Raw genomic sequence first — 17,497 nt, 5'->3', positions numbered from 1 at the left:
GATAAAGGGACCGGAGCTGTGTTCCTGTGTGCAATGTCCCCCCCATAGAGCGCGGCTGCTTCTGCCCTGCCCGGAGGTCTGAGCACCCCTCGAACACCCCAGACCCATGGGAGCTTCACACAAGGCACCCCTCGACCTGTCCCTGGTTGGCAGGGTGCAAAGCAGGCTCGAAGGGCAAGGGAAGAACGGGAGGGGATTGATGAACACACACAGAGGAGCACGGGGAGGCTGGGGACCCCCAGCCACCACCGCCGCCAGCCTCGGGGCTCCGGGCTTATTCCCGTCCATCCCCATCTCCATCTCCACGGTCGCGTTTTCACCTTGTGCGGCCAAGGAGTCGTTACACGGGGGCGGCGATTGGTTGGCTAAAAATGCTTCCCTAATCTCCATGCTGATCTTTACCCCCCTCCTCCCCATCTGCCGTGACCTTCCTGCCGATGTGCAGAGCCAGCCCCGGCGAGACGCAGCCAGCCCCGCTCTGCCGCGTTCCCCACGTCCAAAGGTACCCCCCGTCCCCCCCCCGTCCCCGATGCGGCTCCCGGCAGGTTTGGGGTCAGGAGGGAGGTTGGCATCGGTGGGTTGGCCGGGGCTTGCTGCAGCACACACGGTGATGGAGGTGGCAATGTCCCCCCGATGGCGATGGGATGCCGGGGCTCGGTGCGCTGTGACCGTGCAGTCACCCTGAGTCTTTTCCTGGTTGTTGGTGGTGGTGGTGGGGGGGGGTTGAAATGGGCTCCAACCTGTGCCGATGGTCGCTTGTTGGTTGGGAAATGAACCCCACTTTAGCAGGGCAGCTCCCTGACTCGTTTAGGCACTTCCCAGCTCCTGCTGGGTTCTGTTGAGTGGGGATCGCTGTCTGCCTCCAGTGTGTGCCCCCGCACCCCACCCCGGTTTCGGGTTTGCCTGTTCCTCCCGGCTTGGTGGTGTCTCTGTCGGGTGGGAAGGCAGTTGTGGGTCTCACAGGTCCTGCCCGGCTGCTGTGCCTGCCAGAGCACCTACAGTTTGGTACACTCATAGCCCTGTTCTGCACGCTGTGCCCATCACCCCATAGCCCACCCATGGCATCCAGGGCTCCCGGGGAAGGGGTCCGGGCTGCAGCTCTGGCCCCACACACTGACTGTGGGGCCAGGGATGCCCCAGGGCTGTGCTCACCCTGCCAGGCTGGGGCTGGCACCACTGGTGGATCAGGTGCTCTCAGCCCTGGGTGTGGGGTCCCTTCTGCTCCCCGTGGATGCATAAAGGGCTGGGACCCCAGCGGGGACAGCCTGCGGGCAGGTCTGGGGGCTGGCATCCCCCCCTCACCTCCCTGGGACGCGTTTGACGTCGTCTTACCCTGTGCGAAGCCCTGGCTCCTGCTCCAAGCCCCGCAGCCGAAGGGGTTCAGCTGCACCAGCGGCTCCCGGATGCTGTGGGGCCAAGCTGACAGCAGGGCACCCCCCAGAGCTCCCCTAATCCCCTCAGCCGCAAGGCACGGCACCTGGCAGGAGCTGAGGCTCTGCAAGGCGGCTTAGGCTGAGCCTGGGTGCTGCCGGGGGGCTCTGCCTGCCCAGGGGCCGGTGCTCATCCCCCCAGCCCCCGTTTGCCCCAGGGTGTTTGCTGTGGAGGCACACGGGGCATTATGGCTGTGATTTTGGGATCGCTGCAGCGAGCAGTGGGGTCCCTGCGGGGTGCATGGGGCTGGAAGAGGCTCATTACTCCCTCCCCGGGGTGGTACCTGCATGGTTTGGGCTGCCCGTGCAGCCCTGGGGCAGGAGGGATGCAGCACGTCCAAGGCACTGGAGCTGCCGGGGCCATCCTGGGGCTTTGCCCCCATTTTATATCACCCTCTCTGGGAGAGCAGGGCTGGAGCCTCCTGCAGAGCAGCCCCTGGGATCCTGCAGCAAGCCTTGGGAGGAAGGCATCTCCCGGCTCATCCCAGGGAGCGGGATTGCTGCCCTTGTCCGCCTGTCCTGCCGCACCGCCTGCCTCTGCCTGCACCTCCTCTGGCACATGCCTCGGGAATGGCAAAGCAAGCGCTTTGCTAAACGGATTAGAGCTTCCCCGGCAGCCTCTCGGGCTGCTCCCGCTTCCGTCAGCCCCGCGCCGCCTTCCCCAGGCAAACCCATCCCTAAGGCATGCATTGGGAGCAAGGCCGTTGCCACAGCACAGCCAGGAGACCGCATCGCTGGCACCAAGGGGGACTCAGTGCCCAGCTGCGGCTCCCATCGTGCCTGACCCCAAACCCCTGGGGGTCCTCCCCACCTCCTGGGGTTTGTGTTCCCTTTGCCACTGTCTCAGCCGCTGCTGATGGTGCTGACCCTGCCCTGGGGTTTGCACTGATCCATGACCTGCCCCCTCCTCTCCACCTCTCCCTGTGTGTGTGGCCACCAAAGGGGCTGCCGCAGGATGGGCGCTGGGTTTAACTGTAAAGGGCAGGGAAAGGAAGGGAACATGAGCACCGGCAATGTGCATCCATCCACAGCAGGTCCATGTCCTGCAGCGAGCCAAAGCCTGGGTTTGGCTCTGTGTGGGATCCTGCTTCCCAGAAATCCTGTGTCCTCAACCTTGGTGATCCCCCTGGCCGTGCCAGGGCCGGGATGGAGCTGGGATGGAGCCGGGCTCTGCTGGCACAGGCAGCAGGAGGAGGAGGCCTCATCGAGCAGCTCTGCCCAGGGACAGACTTTGTCCCCGCAGGGTGGCCAGACCAGCTGGTGCTTGTGCAACACCTTGAAGGCAAACAAGGGACCCTCCCGGGCTTCTGCAGATGAGTCTTGGGCAGGGAGAGGGCGCATTCAACTGGCAGCTTCCCGCAGGAGCCGAGCTGCCGTCGGCATGGCAAAGCATGGGGGGGGGAAGGAGGCAGCGAGGTCGCAGCACCATGCAGCATCCCAGGAAAAATAGAGCCTTTATATCCCATCCCCAGCCCCTTCCCCGGAAGGGCTCCGGGGGGATGCCCCCAGGGCCAGTCATGAGCACACAAGAAGGGGATTGTTTTGGTGGGAGTTGGGTGTCTGGCAGCACCTGCCCCGCGTTGGAGCCCTCCACAATGGCTGCCTTTCTGTGTGATGGCTGCAGAGCGGCCAATTATCCTCGCTGCTAATTAGAGATGCAGAATAGCTTCACTTGCGTTCTCTCAGCAAGCCCCAGAAGGCTCCGGGGACCGGCAGCACATCCGCGGTGGGGGCACATCCTGGGCATGGGGCAAGCACAGGGGCCCTGGCCCCCGTCTGGCCCCATAAGCCCTGAGGGCAGCCAGATGCCCTAATGCTCCTGTTTGCCCCTGGTATTGAGTGGGAAGGGGCAGGGAGAAGCCATGGATGGGCTCAGGATAAGCAGGATGCTGGGCCTCTTTGCTCCCAACCCCAAGCAGCCTTCCCATGGACTGGGGGCTCTCCCATTGCTCCCAGCCCCAGCTGGCTCAGCAGAAAGCACCAGAACAGGGGGCTCTGCTATGGTTTAGGGAATGCATTTTCCTTTCCTTGCTGGGATGAAGCCACTGTGGAAAATCCCCCCCTTATTCATGTAAAAGCTGGCATTTGTGGCCGGGTGATGGGCAGGACGGCTGATAGCTGGTGGCATTTCTCTCCTCCCCTGCCCGCACCAGCTTGCTGCGCAGGCAGGCTGCTGGCAGCTGCAAGAGCACGGTGTGGGCTGATTTGCTGCTCTCAGCTTGCCATGGTGCTCACAGAGCCGTAATTTCAGAGTGGCGAGTGGCACGATAAATCAGGGCTTATTTCCTGCCAACGCTGGCTGCTGCTTCCCACAAGGAAACTTCTTTTACAGGGGGAAAATGACTTGTCGTGAGGAGTAGTAAGCAATGGGATAGCAAGAGCCAGGGGAAAGTTTGTGGTGAAGGACCCAGATGCCATTGCAAGAGCCTCATGCTGTGGAGGCAGGTTCCACTGAGCTGCCGGGGAAGGAGGCTTGGATCAGTCCTACCTGCATGGGCCACATCTGCCACAAACTGGTGGCAGTGGGGCTGTCAGCACTGGAAAGCCCTCCCAAGTCATTGAGTCCCCCCTATCACCCTCTTGCAGAGCAAATCCTAACAACATTTGCTCCTTTGCACTGCAGCAACCCTGTGCTGAGAACTGCCAGCTCCTTGCATGCAGGATGATGCCCAGTTAATCAGCACCCTCCAGTTCCTTGCTCTGAAATGCCAACGGGCTAAGATGCCCTGGCACCAGCAGGAACCGCAACCCATGCCTGCTCACATGTTGGGATCGGGGAGCATCACATTGCTGGGGTCCCACATGCTGCAGCTGGGAATGCAACGCTTTGGGGGCAGGAAGTCCAGCCGTGAGGTGGGAAAACACCCTTGGATGGCACGAAGCTGGAAGGAGCAGGATGGGGCCCCATCGAGCTTCATTAAGCTGTGGAAGGCGCTTGTCAGGGGAAAGCTGAGCCGGCGTCGGAGCCTCCTGGGACCGGGTCACATTCTCTGGGCAACCCGATCCTGGCGGCAGCGGCCCCCGGCAGCCTCATTATTGTGGCTTCGGTTACTCGGCTGGAAGCTTTCCCCTCCTGCTGGCTCTTAATTTCCCTGACATCACCCGCGAGCTGGGGCAAGCGCAGACCCGGTGCACAGGGGCAGTTGAGAGGGGCAGAGCCTGTCTGCACCCCCCATCTGCATCCCCCTGGCTCCGCAGCATCCCCAGCCGTGGGGCAGGACGGCTCCAGCCTTCTGCTCCACTCGGGGATGTGCATCCTGTGCCAAGCCCCACTGAACCCAGGCGCGAACCTCTGTGCTCAGGAGCAGGCAGATGGCAGTGGGGAAGGAGCTGCCTGGCTCCATGGTCTCAAAGAAGCCTTAGGGGGGGTGCAGCCCCTGTCACCCCATCACCCCATTCCCTAGCCCTGCTGAGTGGGAAGGACAGCCTCTGCTTTTCCTGCCAGCCTTTCCCCGCTGGCACATTTGGCACGGAGGCAGCACCGTCTGCTCCTCTGGAGGCGTTTTTGGGGTGTTTATTCCTGCAGAAACTGCGTCTCAGCCCCAAATCCCTCCCTGCATCCCCTTCCCGGGGCCATGGAGGCGGCAGAGCGCCCAGGGGAGCAGAGGAGGGAGCGCATTGCTCTGCCCTGTGCGGGAGGGACAGCGGCCGAAGACGAGGGTACCCCGGGGCATCCTCTCACAGCCCCCCAAGGAGCCTCTCGGCAGTGCAGCCTGAGGGGGGAAGGACCCTGCTCGTGGCCCTAACGGAGCCCGCAGCGACAGCGATGCTCCCGCAGCACCCCATGGGTGGGCGCTGAGGGTCTCTGCACCCCAACCCCCCTTCCAAGGGTGCCGGCCATGGTCTGCGCGCAGCAACCCCCCCCCCCTCCGCCTCCCCCGACGGCTCTTGCAGCCTTTGCGGGCAGCGGCTCCATCCCGGTTGCCATGGCAACGGGCGGCTGCAGGCAGGGCGCGTGCCCGCGGCCGTGCGCGCCCCCGCGGCTGGTGCGGAGCAGAGCGGAGCGGCGCGACCGGCCCGTCCCGCCGAGCCCGGCGCAGCCCCGGGCCCCGGCCCAGGTAAGAACCGGCCCCCGCGGGGCTTTGCCGGGGGAAGGGGCCGCTGGTGCCATGGGGTCCGCTGTGGGGATGGGGCTGCGGCGCACCCGGGTCCCTTGCGGGGACGTGGGGAGGGCGAGGGGGATGCTGCGCAAGGGCCGGGGAACGCTGTGTGGGTTTGGTACCCCCCTGCAGCCCCCCGGCAGGACACGGTGTCCCCCGAGCCCTTCTGCGAGGCAGGGAGGCCGGGGGGGGACATGACCTTCACCCCTCCTGTGTGCCTGGTGGGGTGCCGGGGTAGGGGACACCCCCTCTGCAACGCTGCTGAGCTCCTGGGTTTGTGCCTCAGTTTCCCCAGCTGCCAATAAGGGGGGGGGAGACACTTGTGCTTTCCGTGTCCTTGTGTCCCCTGCCCAAATGAGTCCCTCATCCCACCACTGATGGCCCTCTTGTCACCTCAGCTTCCTTATTCCTCTCCCCCTTCCAGCCCCACTATCCTCCCCCCTGCTTTCCCATCGCTTCTTTAAGCCCCCCTCCGGCTCCGTGTCTCCTCCTCCTACCACTACAGGCAGCTGTAATCCCACTGTCCCTCCACATCGCCCTGCTCCTGGCAGCCCCATTCACCTCCTGTCACTGCCAACCCTGGGTCTGAGCTGCCAAGGTACAGGGGATGGGACAGCCCATCCCGTGCCAGTGTGTGACACTCTGGGTCCCCCCCTCCCTGCTGCGGAAGCCAGGGGACAGCACCTCCGTGCACTCCACCACCATCGTTTGCTGCCTCTTGGTTTAATTGCAAACCTCATGTTTGGATTTCTGCCTAAACCCTGCCCCTTGGGACCACAAAAATCCCTGCTCGAGAGCCTGAGCATCCTTGTTTACAGCGGCAAGCTAAGGTGGCAGGCTGAGGAACACTGCAGAGTTGGACGGCAAGTGGAAACCCTACAAGCCCCATCTCCCTTCCCCAGGCCTGAGCTTATGCATGGGGTTGACAATCCTGCTTCCGCACCTTGCTATGGTGCCTGTCCACATTCCTGGCACATCCTCAGCTGTACCTGAGCTGGGCTGCAGCTTCCCTGGAGAGAAGCACTGGCATTACCTGCAAATGCCATGCATATCTCCAGAAATCTTTTCACAAGGCTTATAAAATCCTTGGGAAGACTCGGATGGGTGCCCTGTGCTCTGAGCAGGGGAGCTGTGGGGCGTGCAGGAGGAAAGGGGAGGTTTCTGCAGAGCACACATGGGATGTAAAGCTGTTTTCTTGGAGGAAACGCATCTCCCCACCTACTGCAACCCGGCAGCGTGGCCCCTACCCCGGACAGAGAGGTGGTGTCCTCCCGTCTGCATGCAGGACGTGTGGGTCCCCATAGTGTCCCTGGATCACTGACCCACCTCTGCAAACACTCTGGTTTTGGGGATCCTGCAATCCCTGAGCTGGCAAATCCCCTTCCCAATCCTCAGCTCCCCTCAGTCCATGCAGGCAGCCCCAGTGGGAGCAAGGCAGCTGCCCACTGGCACATCCAGCACGGGATTCGTTGGAAAAGTGGTTCCCAGATGTTTCCCACCATTCCCTACGTGCTACCCCCAGGGACCTGCTGCCCTCACAGCCACCTCGTGCACTGCTCCGGCAACCCAGTGCACCGGGTCCAGGCCAGCCCCACGGCACTGCCCTGGCCTAAATCCCACGGAAAAGCACCCATCGTGTGGGTGCCTCCCATCCTCTCCCATCTGGCCGTGGCTCTGGCTGCCGGATTTGGCTGTTTGCCCGTGGCTCCAACCCCGTTTGTGTTGCAGCTGGAGGGGTTTTGCCAGGGGCTGCAGGATGAGGCCCTGATTGCAGCCTGCTCGCATGGAGCTGGCAGCTTGGGAAGGGCTCAGGCTCACCTCCCGCCTGGCCTTGGGCTCAGTTGGATAATGAGGGGGCAGGACGGGTGTTCTTCTGCTCACGACCCTCCAGGCTGTTCAACCAGAGCCCTGGTCCCCAGCTCCTGCCTCCTCACGCTCCTGCCTCCATGCCCAGTGCCAGAGTGAATCAGCAGCGCCCGCTTAACCGTTTCCTTGCAGGGTCCATATCGGCTCTGGAGCAGGGGACAACACAGCCATGCCAGAGCCAACCCCTCTGCATCCACCCCTGCCATCCCTATGGGTTGCTTTCCCTTGCCCCAGCCCCATGGATTCATGCACCAGCCCTGTGCTGGTGGGAAACCCTCAGCACCCGGCCAGGTCTGGTCTGAGCAGCTCCTGCTGCTGCAAAGCCTCTTGCAGAGCACTTCGGTGCCACCAGCTTTACCTGAGGCCCTGCCATCGTGCCGGGGCATCTCACCCACCCGTATTCGGGCACAGAGGGAGCAGCACGTAGGCACCGGTGCCTGCAGTGGATGCAGCACTGAGGTCGGGTACCACCAGCAGCCGATGCAGCAGCAAGGCAGCCCCAGAGCTGCTGCGATGCAATGGGAGATGCTGCTGCCAGGCTGCCCTGGGCTTCCTTGGCTGTTTCTAGTCCGTTTGTCTTTCCCATGCTGGCCATAATGTGGCCGTAGCACTGATGTGTTGCAGTGGCATTTGGTGCTGCACTCCCTGAGAGACACTAGACCAGCTCTGTGCCAAGATAAGGGAGAGCAAATGACCTTCCCCATGGAATCCCCGCCTGGCTCCCTTCCCCATAACCCCTGCACTTACCTTATGTAGCCTTATGCTTACAAAAGGAGCCAAAATGCAGCAACTATTTCACATTGCAGCCCAATGGATGGTTTGATTTGACAGGCCAGGTCAGTCCCAGTGTTTAATTGCAAGAAAACCAGCTCAGACCATTGGGTCCTTTCCAATTGCTGAGCTTTGCCTTTTGTACTGGGAGGGCTCAGGTAACTACAAGGCAACAGCACATAGCAAATTACCTTCCCATCCCCGGCTCATGTGCTCCAGCCAGGGCCCTTGGTTGGGTTGCAGCTCCTGAAGGGCTCTGCACCAGAGGAGCATCATGCGTTGCACTGGTTTGTGCTGGGTTTGGTGTCAGGGAGCTCCTGCTTGCTGTGATTCCCACAGAGGGAGCGCAGCTCAGCGTGGCATCCCTCTCTCCTGGGTGCTTTCACCAGTGATTTCCCCCCTGACTCCCCTCCCACAGCACCCAGCCCTCTCCCATTCACTGCAAATGAGAACCTCCTGCCTTGGGACAGGATGGGGACAGGGATGGGAGCACAGGGTGCTCCTTGCAGCACATCCACCACCATCCTGCTTTGGCAAAGGGCTCTTTGCAGCAGGAGAAACTGTACCAGGAGGCTCTGCAGCTCTGGGTCCCCACCGTTTTCAGTCAATGTGCAGGCAGGCAGGATGGGAACACATTCAGGCAGCTGCCTGTTCCCTGTATCACATACCCGTCCCTTGCTTTTTGGCTGCAGCGGGGATGCTGGGGCCAGGGCAATGAGAAAACCTGGAGGCAGAGCAAGCTGCCTCCTGGCTGCAGCATCCCTGCAGCTGGGGCTGGTGCCTGGCACCTCACTTGAGGACCCCAGAGCCCAGGATGGGGCACCCCAGTCTGACAGCACACCCCAAGGCCATGGCACTGGGGGTTGCACATGTAATGGTGGTGCTACAGCAAAGGCAAAGGCAGAGAGAGCAGGGAGAGGCAGGGGTCCTGCTGCCCCCCCCACCCCAAGGGATCCAGCTTGGCCCTTTCACCCTTCCCAAGCAGTGCTTTGCCCAAAGCTCTGCAGCCCCGTTGCCGGGGGCAGGGACAGCAAAGCTGGGCTGTACGGGGACAGGGCACTGCCGTGTGCCTGCAGTGTCGGCAGCGCCAGCTCTCTGCATTGCAGCACCTCCTGCCTGCACAGGGTCAGCACCGTCCCTGGTCCCCATGGAGGGCACAGACCCCCCTGCAACGCCAGCAGGAGCTGTGTGAGATGAGCTGCGCCGGTGCTCAGCACCGAGCGGGCTGATGGGGACAGAGATGCAGGGGGGCGGCTGCTGCCGGAGCAACCCAAGGGCACGCAGGAGCTGGGGCAAACTTCACCATCCCTCGATGCCAAATGCTCTGTGGCTCCTCTCCAGCAGCCTCGTGCAAACATGGGGCTGGGGGGGTGCACAGCAGAGCCCTCTTGGCTGAGGGTACCCGAGCAGCAGTGTGTGGCTGGGGCTGGCAGCTCGGCTTGGCTGCCGGCACCGGGCATCACAGCAGCAGCCCTGATGCAATGCGATGGGCTGCAGCAGCGGGCATGGGGCTGGTGTGTGCCGTGGGGCAGCCCGGGGCCGGGGGCAGACGCATGTGGGGGTTTGCGTGGCAGCAGAGCAGCGACAAGGCAGCGGTGTTAGATGGGAGGTGATGCAGAGCCAAAAATAACCCCCAGGCTGTGGCTCTGACCGGGTGGCACCGAGGAGAAGGAGCAGGGAGAGGCTGGGGCTGGCTCCCGTGCCCATGGATCCCATGGCACTACACCCAGCTATGGACGTGCTCCCTCCCCAGGGTCCCTGTCCCAGCCCTGAGCAGCCCTGGGGCTGTCGCCCCAAGGATGCCCTTGCCTCGCCGATGCAGCCTCTGCAGCAAAACGAAGAGCCACAGACCAGAGACACAAACCAAGCCCCCGGTACCAAGTGCAGCACCATGCTCAGGGCTTGCAGAAGGGGCAGCCCACGGGTGCTTTGCCACCGCTCAGGTGCACTGGGGCAGCACTGGGGCAGCCCACGGGTGTCCATGGAGGATGGCGGGTGCCAGACTGGCATCGCTGTGGTCCCCCCTCCGTCAGCATCGCAGCAGCTGAGTGAGGGACAGCCACGCGTTTATTTTTAACTGGCTGGGGAGGGCGGGCTTGGTGCCTCCTTGGTTATATCACTAAATCCCTGCCAGGCCCTGTTAGTTCCAGCACAGCAAGCCCTGTGCCGCGCTCCAGTAACTGTTTCGGCCCTCCATCCTCTTGGAGCCACTTCCTGCCCTGGACCGTGGGCTCCTTGGAGCCAGCTGTGTGCACAGCTGGAGAGCTTGGACCATCTGCTCCCCACGGGTGGGCATTGGGTCACTGGGACCCTGTTCCCCCCAGTCCTGGCCTCCCACCTCATTGCCCAGGGGCAGGGTAGGAGAGATGGCCAGGTCTCCCACCGCCTGCTCCACCTCCCCAGGGGAAGGGATGGTACATGGAGGCCATGACCACATCTCCCACTCCCACAGCCCTTTTGGGGACAAAGCAGGAGGAAACGGGGTCAATTCATGGCTACTTTGTCCTCATGCCAGTGGCAGATGCTATTCAGGACAGGGCCAGTGCTTTCCTGTGGGAGCGCTGTCGGAATCCCAGGCAGGATGGGGATGCCAACGATGCTTATGGCCACTGCAGCCCCCTCTCCATCCTCACAAGCTGCCATCGTCAGGCACAGCTTTCGGCAAAGCAGCAAAGGGTTAAGCTGTGCAGCGGGGCCACGTGACGCTCCAGGGATGCCGTTTTCCTGAAGATCAGGATGGATTAGGGTGGAATATCCAGACGAGCATTCCTTGTGTGGTACAATCCCCACCATGGCCCCTCATTGGTGACCCCGGCTGGTGAGCTCCTGCCACCATCCCCACCATGTCCCCTCCCAGCACCATGGCTCTGGGGCAGGTTTGGATGGCACCAAGTGGGTCCAGGCGCTGGAGGAGCCTGCAGTGCAGGGGCTGGAATGGGCACCATCCCCATGCCCGTCCCCTGCAGACGGATGCTTGACCCATGGTGCTGAGGGCAGGAGCAATGGGGGTCCCCCGCTCAACCTCCACCATGACCCCCTCTTCTCCCGCAGTGCATGAGGCTGGTGCCTGCTCAAGAGCCACCCAGTGCCCGCACGGACGCCGCAGGCAGCACCAGGAGCCATGTCGGGCTCCTATGATGAGTCGGCAGCGGCCGCGGAGGAAACGACCGACAGCTTCTGGGAGGTGAGTCCCAGCCATGCTCTGCTCCCGTGGGGCCCCCCACTGCTGTCACTGCACCCAGGGTGGCCCCATGTGGCAGGGGACAGTGCTGCCTGCAAGCATCCCTGCCATGGTGGCTTGGGCATCCAAGCCAGCTCTGCTGGAGCTCTCACCCTTGGCACTCCCCAAGGGGTGAAGAGCAATGGAAGGGACCAAACAGAGCTGGGTTTGAGCAGCCCCAAAGCAAAAGCTCCATCCCTGTAGCCCCAAAGAGCCTGGTGCCACCCCCATCCCCACCAAAGGCCAGCTGAGGTTTAGGGCTCTCTGGATGCAGCTCCCATGCCTGTCTGCCTGCATCCCCATCCTAGGTGGGGAATTACAAGCGCACAGTGAAGCGGATCGATGACGGGCATCGTCTCTGCAACGACCTCATGAACTGCGTGCACGAGCGGGCCAAGATCGAGAAGTCCTACGCGCAGCAGCTCACCGACTGGTCCAAGCGGTGGAGGCAGCTCATTGAGAAAGGTGCCATCGAGAAACGGCTCCCCCAGCACAGCCGGGTCCCGTGGGTACCCGTGCACCAGCACTTGGTGGAGGTGGAGGGGTAAGGGCGGTGCGGCGATGCTCAGCTGTGCCCTCTGCCTCCCCCCAGGTCCCCAGTACGGCAGCCTGGAGAAGGCGTGGGGTGCCATCATGACGGAGGCGGACAAGGTGAGTGAGCTGCACCAGGACGTGAAGAACAGCCTGCTGAATGATGACTTCGAGAAGGTCAAGAACTGGCAGAAGGATGCCTACCACAAGCAGATCATGGGAGGCTTCAAGGAGGCCAAGGAGGCTGAGGATGGCTTCAGGAAAGCCCAGAAGCCCTGGGCCAAGAAGCTCAAGGAGGTGAGAGGAGAAGCGCTGCATGTCCTGGGGCACCCCTGGCATCTCCCGGCTCCAGGTCTGAGTGGCAGCTCCCTGCAAGCAGAGGGATGGGCAGGGAGCCGTGACTGCTCCTCTGATGTGTCTTCTCTCCCCAGCTGGAGACAGCCAAGAAAGCCTACCACCTAGCATGCAAGGAGGAGAAGCTGGCCATGACCCGGGAAGCCAACAGCAAGGCCGACCAGTCCAACACCCCCGAGCAGCAGAAGAAGCTCCAGGACAAAGTAGAGAAGTGCAAGCAGGATGTGCAAAAGGTACGAGGCATTGGGTAGGGAAAAGCAGTGGGAATGACCACCGTGGCCCTTTTCCTCCCATTCATTCCCATTTTGCCATCCATATGCTCCTATAGAAGTGTGATGACTTGCAGACAGTGCTCAGGGGAGAGATTCACCCCTTTTATGGGGGCAAAATCTCTCCGGTAACACACTTGATTTCACCTACAGAGAATCTTCTCTCAGCCTGGGCTCCCCAGCATGGCAGCCCCCAAACCAGGCCCTCTCAGCACCCACAAAGGGGCTCTGAGGTGCTCGGGGTATAACCAAGGTGCCTTTGCAGACTCAGGAGAAGTACGAGAAGGTGCTGGACGAGCTGAACAAGTGCACCCCGCAGTACATCGAGAGCATGGAGCAAGTCTTCGAGCAGTGCCAGCAGTTTGAGGAGAAGAGGCTCAACTTCCTCAAGGAAGTGCTCCTGGACATCAAGAGGCACCTGAACCTGGCCGAGAGCAGCAGGTAGGTGCCTCCTGTGCCGGCTGGGCAGAAAGTGCCCATGCAAAGTCTCCTTATGGTGCCTGGAAAGCAAATAAAGCCCTGGAGGGAGCGAGTGCTTCCAGACAGCCCATTGCCACTCCAGTACATCCTGGTGACCATGGTGTTGGCCAGAACCAGGCATGGGCACGGCCATGGTCACTAAGATGCACTGGAGCGGCAGGACGCCTGTGCCTTGTAGTGCGTGACCCCACCTGGGCATGTTCCCATCTAACCCCATCCCCAGTGGGGTCCACCCTCCCTGCAGCACCCTGACCCCCACCTCTCCCTGCAGCTATGCCAATGTCTACCGGGAGCTGGAGCAAACCATCCGCCTCTCGGATGCACAGGAGGACCTCCGGTGGTTCCGCAGCACCAGCGGCCCCGGGATGCCCATGAACTGGCCGCAGTTTGAGGTGAGGCTGAGCACCACGGCTGTGCTGGCAGCCCCACAGGGCAGCCGGGCGCTCAGGGGCTGCTTGCTCTGTGCCTGCAGGAGTGGAACCCGGACCTGACGCACACGATAACGCGGAAGGAGAAGCAGAAGAAAGGCGAGGGGGTGACCCTGACCAATACTGGCAGCACGGGCGAGAGCGGGGCGCCGGCGGGCGAGCGCGGGAGGTGAGGGCTGGCAGGGTGGGAAGATGCTATGGGAACACTGCGAGTGCTATGGGGACGCAGGATTATCCTGGTCCTCATGGGCTGGGGTCGTGCTGCAGCCACTGCTCCCCTGCAGCCTCAGGGAAACTGCAGCATCCTCCCAGCGGCACCCGGTGCCTGCCCCAGTCCTCCATCCCTTGCCCACTCCTACAGCCCCTCTTCCTCTTTGCTGCAGCGTGAGCAGCCACGACCGCGGGCAGACCTACAGCGCTGAGTGGTCCGATGATGAGGGCAGCAACTCCTTCAACACCAGCGAGGCCAATGGTGGCACCAACCCCTTCGACGAGGAGTCGGTGGGGAAGGGCGTGCGGGTGCGGGCTCTGTACGACTACGACGGGCAGGAGCAGGATGAGCTCAGCTTCAAAGCAGGTAGAGTCCATTGTCAGTGCCGGGTTTGCTGGAGCTGCAGGTGCCCCATGTTTCGGTGGGAAATCCCTCAAATAACTTCCGAGTTATCCCAGCCCTTCAGGAAGCTGAACTGGCAGCAAGGGGAAGGCACAAGCTGAGCCCAAACCCAGGTGGGACTGAAGAGGTGGTGGGACGAGGCCCATGAGGTCTCATGGGTCACCCCTTGCCTTTCTACCCTACAAATCAGCGTGCTCAAGATCAGTCCTAACCCCCCTCCAAGCAGCTCCATCCAGCGGAGAAATAAGGGTGGTAGAAGAAGTTCCCAACAAACCTCTCCCCTTCCACCTTCCCCCCAGGTGATGAATTAACCAAACTTGGTGAAGAAGACGAGCAAGGATGGTGCAAAGGGCGCTTGGACAACGGGCAGCTAGGTCTCTACCCCGCCAACTACGTGGAGGCAATCTAAGTCTTGTGGTGTGCTCCTCGTCGCCGTCAGCAGCTCAATCCACCCTCCATTGCCTCCATCGCTCCACCAACCAGCCGTGGTGCTGTCTGGTCCTTCACTCCTCACAGTTAGAGATTCAGACATATTTTCCGACCAAGCTTTTATTTTTTTAAGAGTTGTCTCCGAAGAGTATTTTGCATAGCCGCTTTCTTCTTCTTCTTCTTCTTAAGATAACGTGAAGCGAAAGATGACGTCGTCTGTTCGTCTGCGTTAGTTGATCTTTTCTCTGAACAAAAAAGCCGATACCTCAAGATCTTAAATCCCAACCAGTGAGAGCTCCTGACCGGTTGGCTTTTAAAGATACTGAAATCATGAGCCGCCTTCTGATTGGCTGGAACTGTTCCGAAATGCACAGCGCTGAAGCTCCTGGGACTAATCAAATTCATCCCAAAAGCCCGAGGTGGATTGGAGTCTGACTCCATGCCTCCATGTTCTTCTCCCTGCTTCATCCTCGCTTCCCAAAGGAAGGGAATGAACACCCCCTCCGGCCCCGCAGCCACCCGGCCCCATCCACAGGCAGGGCCTTGCTCGTGGGCAGGGCTGGTGGCAGATCTGGGTGCCCAGGTGAGGTGGGACCAGCCCTGCCGTGGAGCTTGGTGGCATCTCCTCAGCTTCCTCTTCCTCCTCAGGGCTGGGCTGCTGAGCCGATGCCCCGTGTGTGCTGCAGGGAGCAGCATCGCCCTTCATGAGGGCAGTTATCCAGCTCCGGGTGGGATGGCCCTAAAATCCACCTCTGTTCCGAGAAGGACCCACCTGGAGGAGGACCCACTGCAGATCAATGCTGCTGGAAGCACCTTCGCACCCAGCCCGGGCTAGCGGCGACCGGCTTGGATGCTGCTGGGGACAGTCCCCATCCACCCCCTTCCTGGAGAGAGGCAGGAGCAGAGCAGGGATGAAGGATAAGCAACGTCCAGCCTTGCACAGTGCCAGCAGGAGCTGCAGCACCCAGAGGATGAGGAGGCTTGGTGCAGGCAGCAGACCCCAGTCTGGGCAGCAGAGCAGCTGCCTGGTGAAGATGGTTGGAAACAAGACATGCCAAAAGGGGAACGGATGCAAGCTTTGCCCTTTGCTTCTCCCCAGAGGGCTCTCACCCTCTGGCACTTGGGTTCTGCAACCGGCCGTGGCATGGATAGGAGCCCCTCAGCACCCAGGGGTGCTGCCACCCAGCACGGTCCCCCCAACCCCTCTGCCCCAGGCATGTTTGCTATCCCGAGCAATTCCCTACCAATCATCTCTTTGTTTCCCCTCTTCCATCCAGCATCAGCACCCTCATCTCCCCGCTCACTCCTCCCGCTCCTCTCCTGCCCTCTCTGTTGCTTGGTGAATTTCTTGGCCCCAGGGATCAAGTGTTCTCAGGAGGCAGGAGATGCTCCATGTGCTGGGCACGGCAGGCGAGAGCTGCGCTGCCCCTCGCCCCTGCCAGGTATGCAAGAAAGCAGAAACCACGCAAAACAGTCAGACAAAACCCAACCAACCTCCTGTCTCAGCAATGCACCCCGGTTTTTTGTACAGTGATGGTGTAATTTAAGAAGTATATATATAATATATATATCTCTCGTGATTGTAGTACCGTGGATACAACAACGAAAAGCAGCAAGCGAAAATAACTGAGCTCTGTCAGCATCCTTCGGGTCCGGGTCCTCGCGTGCCTCCCTGCGCCAGTCTTGCCCCCATGGAGGAGGCTGTCGGGGTTATGGACCCCCCCCTCCATACCTCGGGGAACCACAGTTGCAGGGACACCCCCACACTGAGGGTTTGGGGTGCAGTGGGAAGGGGGCTCGGATGTAATGCTGGGGGGCTGAGAAAGAGAGGAGCAGCCACTGCCTTTGGGGACTGCATGGGGTAAAACGTTATGAAAGCCATGGGGTAACTTGGGATAAAGCAGTTTCGGGGGTTGGTCCCAGCACCAGCCCCCAGCCCAGCAGAACCCAGGCAGCGGGAGACGGGGGAGCCCTGACACAGCGAGTTGGTGCTGGCAGAGGTGACAGAGCCTCTTGGGCTCCTTATGAGTCCTGAAACCTTGGGAATAATGACCAGGACAGGGCTATGGACAAGGGGGACAGGGTGGTGAGACCGGGATTATGGGGGTGCTCGCTGGGCTGTTGATGGAGAGGGGGCAGAGAAAAGGGATTCATTTCCCCTTGGTCTGGTGAGAAACCCAGTCCTGCTGCAGAGGCTCTGCTGCATCAGGTCCCCACATCCCCGTGCTCACCCTCCCCATCTGGCCCCAGCTCTCCCCCTTCCTGCTCACCTTCCTCACAGTGACAAGCAGCCAGGGGACCTGTGTCAGAAACCCGAGGTTTGGGGCACCAGCACCACCAGTGCATCCTCCCGGTGCTTCCCACACCGCTGCAGGAGCATCGGTCGCACACAGGAAATCACAAGACACATCTTCCCCCTTTCCCTTATCTCCCCCCCCATTTTTCCAGAGGCCAAGGCAGTTTTCCTCCTTCCCCTGCTCTTTCAGTGCCCTCCATCCCTCCAGCTGGGATGCTTGCAGGGCTGGAGGAAGCGTGGCTGCTTCTCTGCCATATAAGCAGTATGAAACAGGCAGGGCAAACCCCAAAGGGCAGGAGCCATCACAGGCAGCTACGTTAAATTAAAACCAAAACACCAAGAACCAGGGTTTTTTTCTGCTTTTAAAGCTCCCACAGAGCATCTCGTGGTGCCCGGGGCCCATCACCCCCCATCATCTGAACCTAAACCACAACTTGCCAGCAGCCCAAACCAGAGAGCAAATAAACAAATAGAGATGTAATATAAAAGACCAACGTCGCCAGGTAACTCAGGCTGTTGGGAAATGTGCAGTTTAAGCAAGCCCCGGGTTTCTGTCCCAGCCCAGGCTTGCGGGGCTGTGTTTCTGATTTACTGTCCAGAGGGAAGTGGCAAATGTGCCACCTCCCTTTTCCAGAACTCTGGAATCAGGCAGTCCAAAAAAAACAAATCCAAATCAAGGGAAGAGCTCTGTGCCAAGGCCAAGGACCCGG

General features: G+C 61.2%; 1 protein-coding gene across 2 annotated transcripts; it reads left to right on the top strand.

Annotated features, from left to right (window-relative positions):
- Positions 1–344: 344 nt before the first annotated feature.
- PACSIN1 (protein kinase C and casein kinase substrate in neurons 1) lies at positions 345–16,135 on the top strand. Of its 2 annotated transcripts, none has more exons than XM_062605623.1 (10): positions 345–502; positions 11,219–11,351; positions 11,696–11,852; positions 11,980–12,215; positions 12,350–12,505; positions 12,807–12,982; positions 13,293–13,413; positions 13,494–13,618; positions 13,833–14,026; positions 14,362–16,135. In XM_062605623.1, the coding sequence occupies exons 2-10, from the start codon at positions 11,289–11,291 to the stop codon at positions 14,469–14,471; spliced, it is 1,338 nt and encodes a 445-aa protein (XP_062461607.1). In that variant the 5' UTR covers positions 345–502; positions 11,219–11,288; the 3' UTR covers positions 14,472–16,135. The 2 variants fall into 2 exon arrangements, with proteins under 2 accessions (XP_062461607.1, XP_062461606.1); XM_062605622.1 differs by lacking the exon at positions 345–502 and adding an exon at positions 5,351–5,488.
- The last annotated feature ends 1,362 nt before the right edge of the window (positions 16,136–17,497 follow it).

This window comes from Pezoporus occidentalis, unplaced genomic scaffold, assembly GCF_034315485.1.
Source record: "Pezoporus occidentalis ecotype Australia unplaced genomic scaffold, CSIRO_AGI_Poc_V1 ctg92, whole genome shotgun sequence".
NCBI classification, from domain to species: Eukaryota; Metazoa; Chordata; class Aves; order Psittaciformes; family Psittacidae; genus Pezoporus; species Pezoporus occidentalis.
This window is presented reverse-complemented; position numbering and strand designations above follow the sequence as displayed.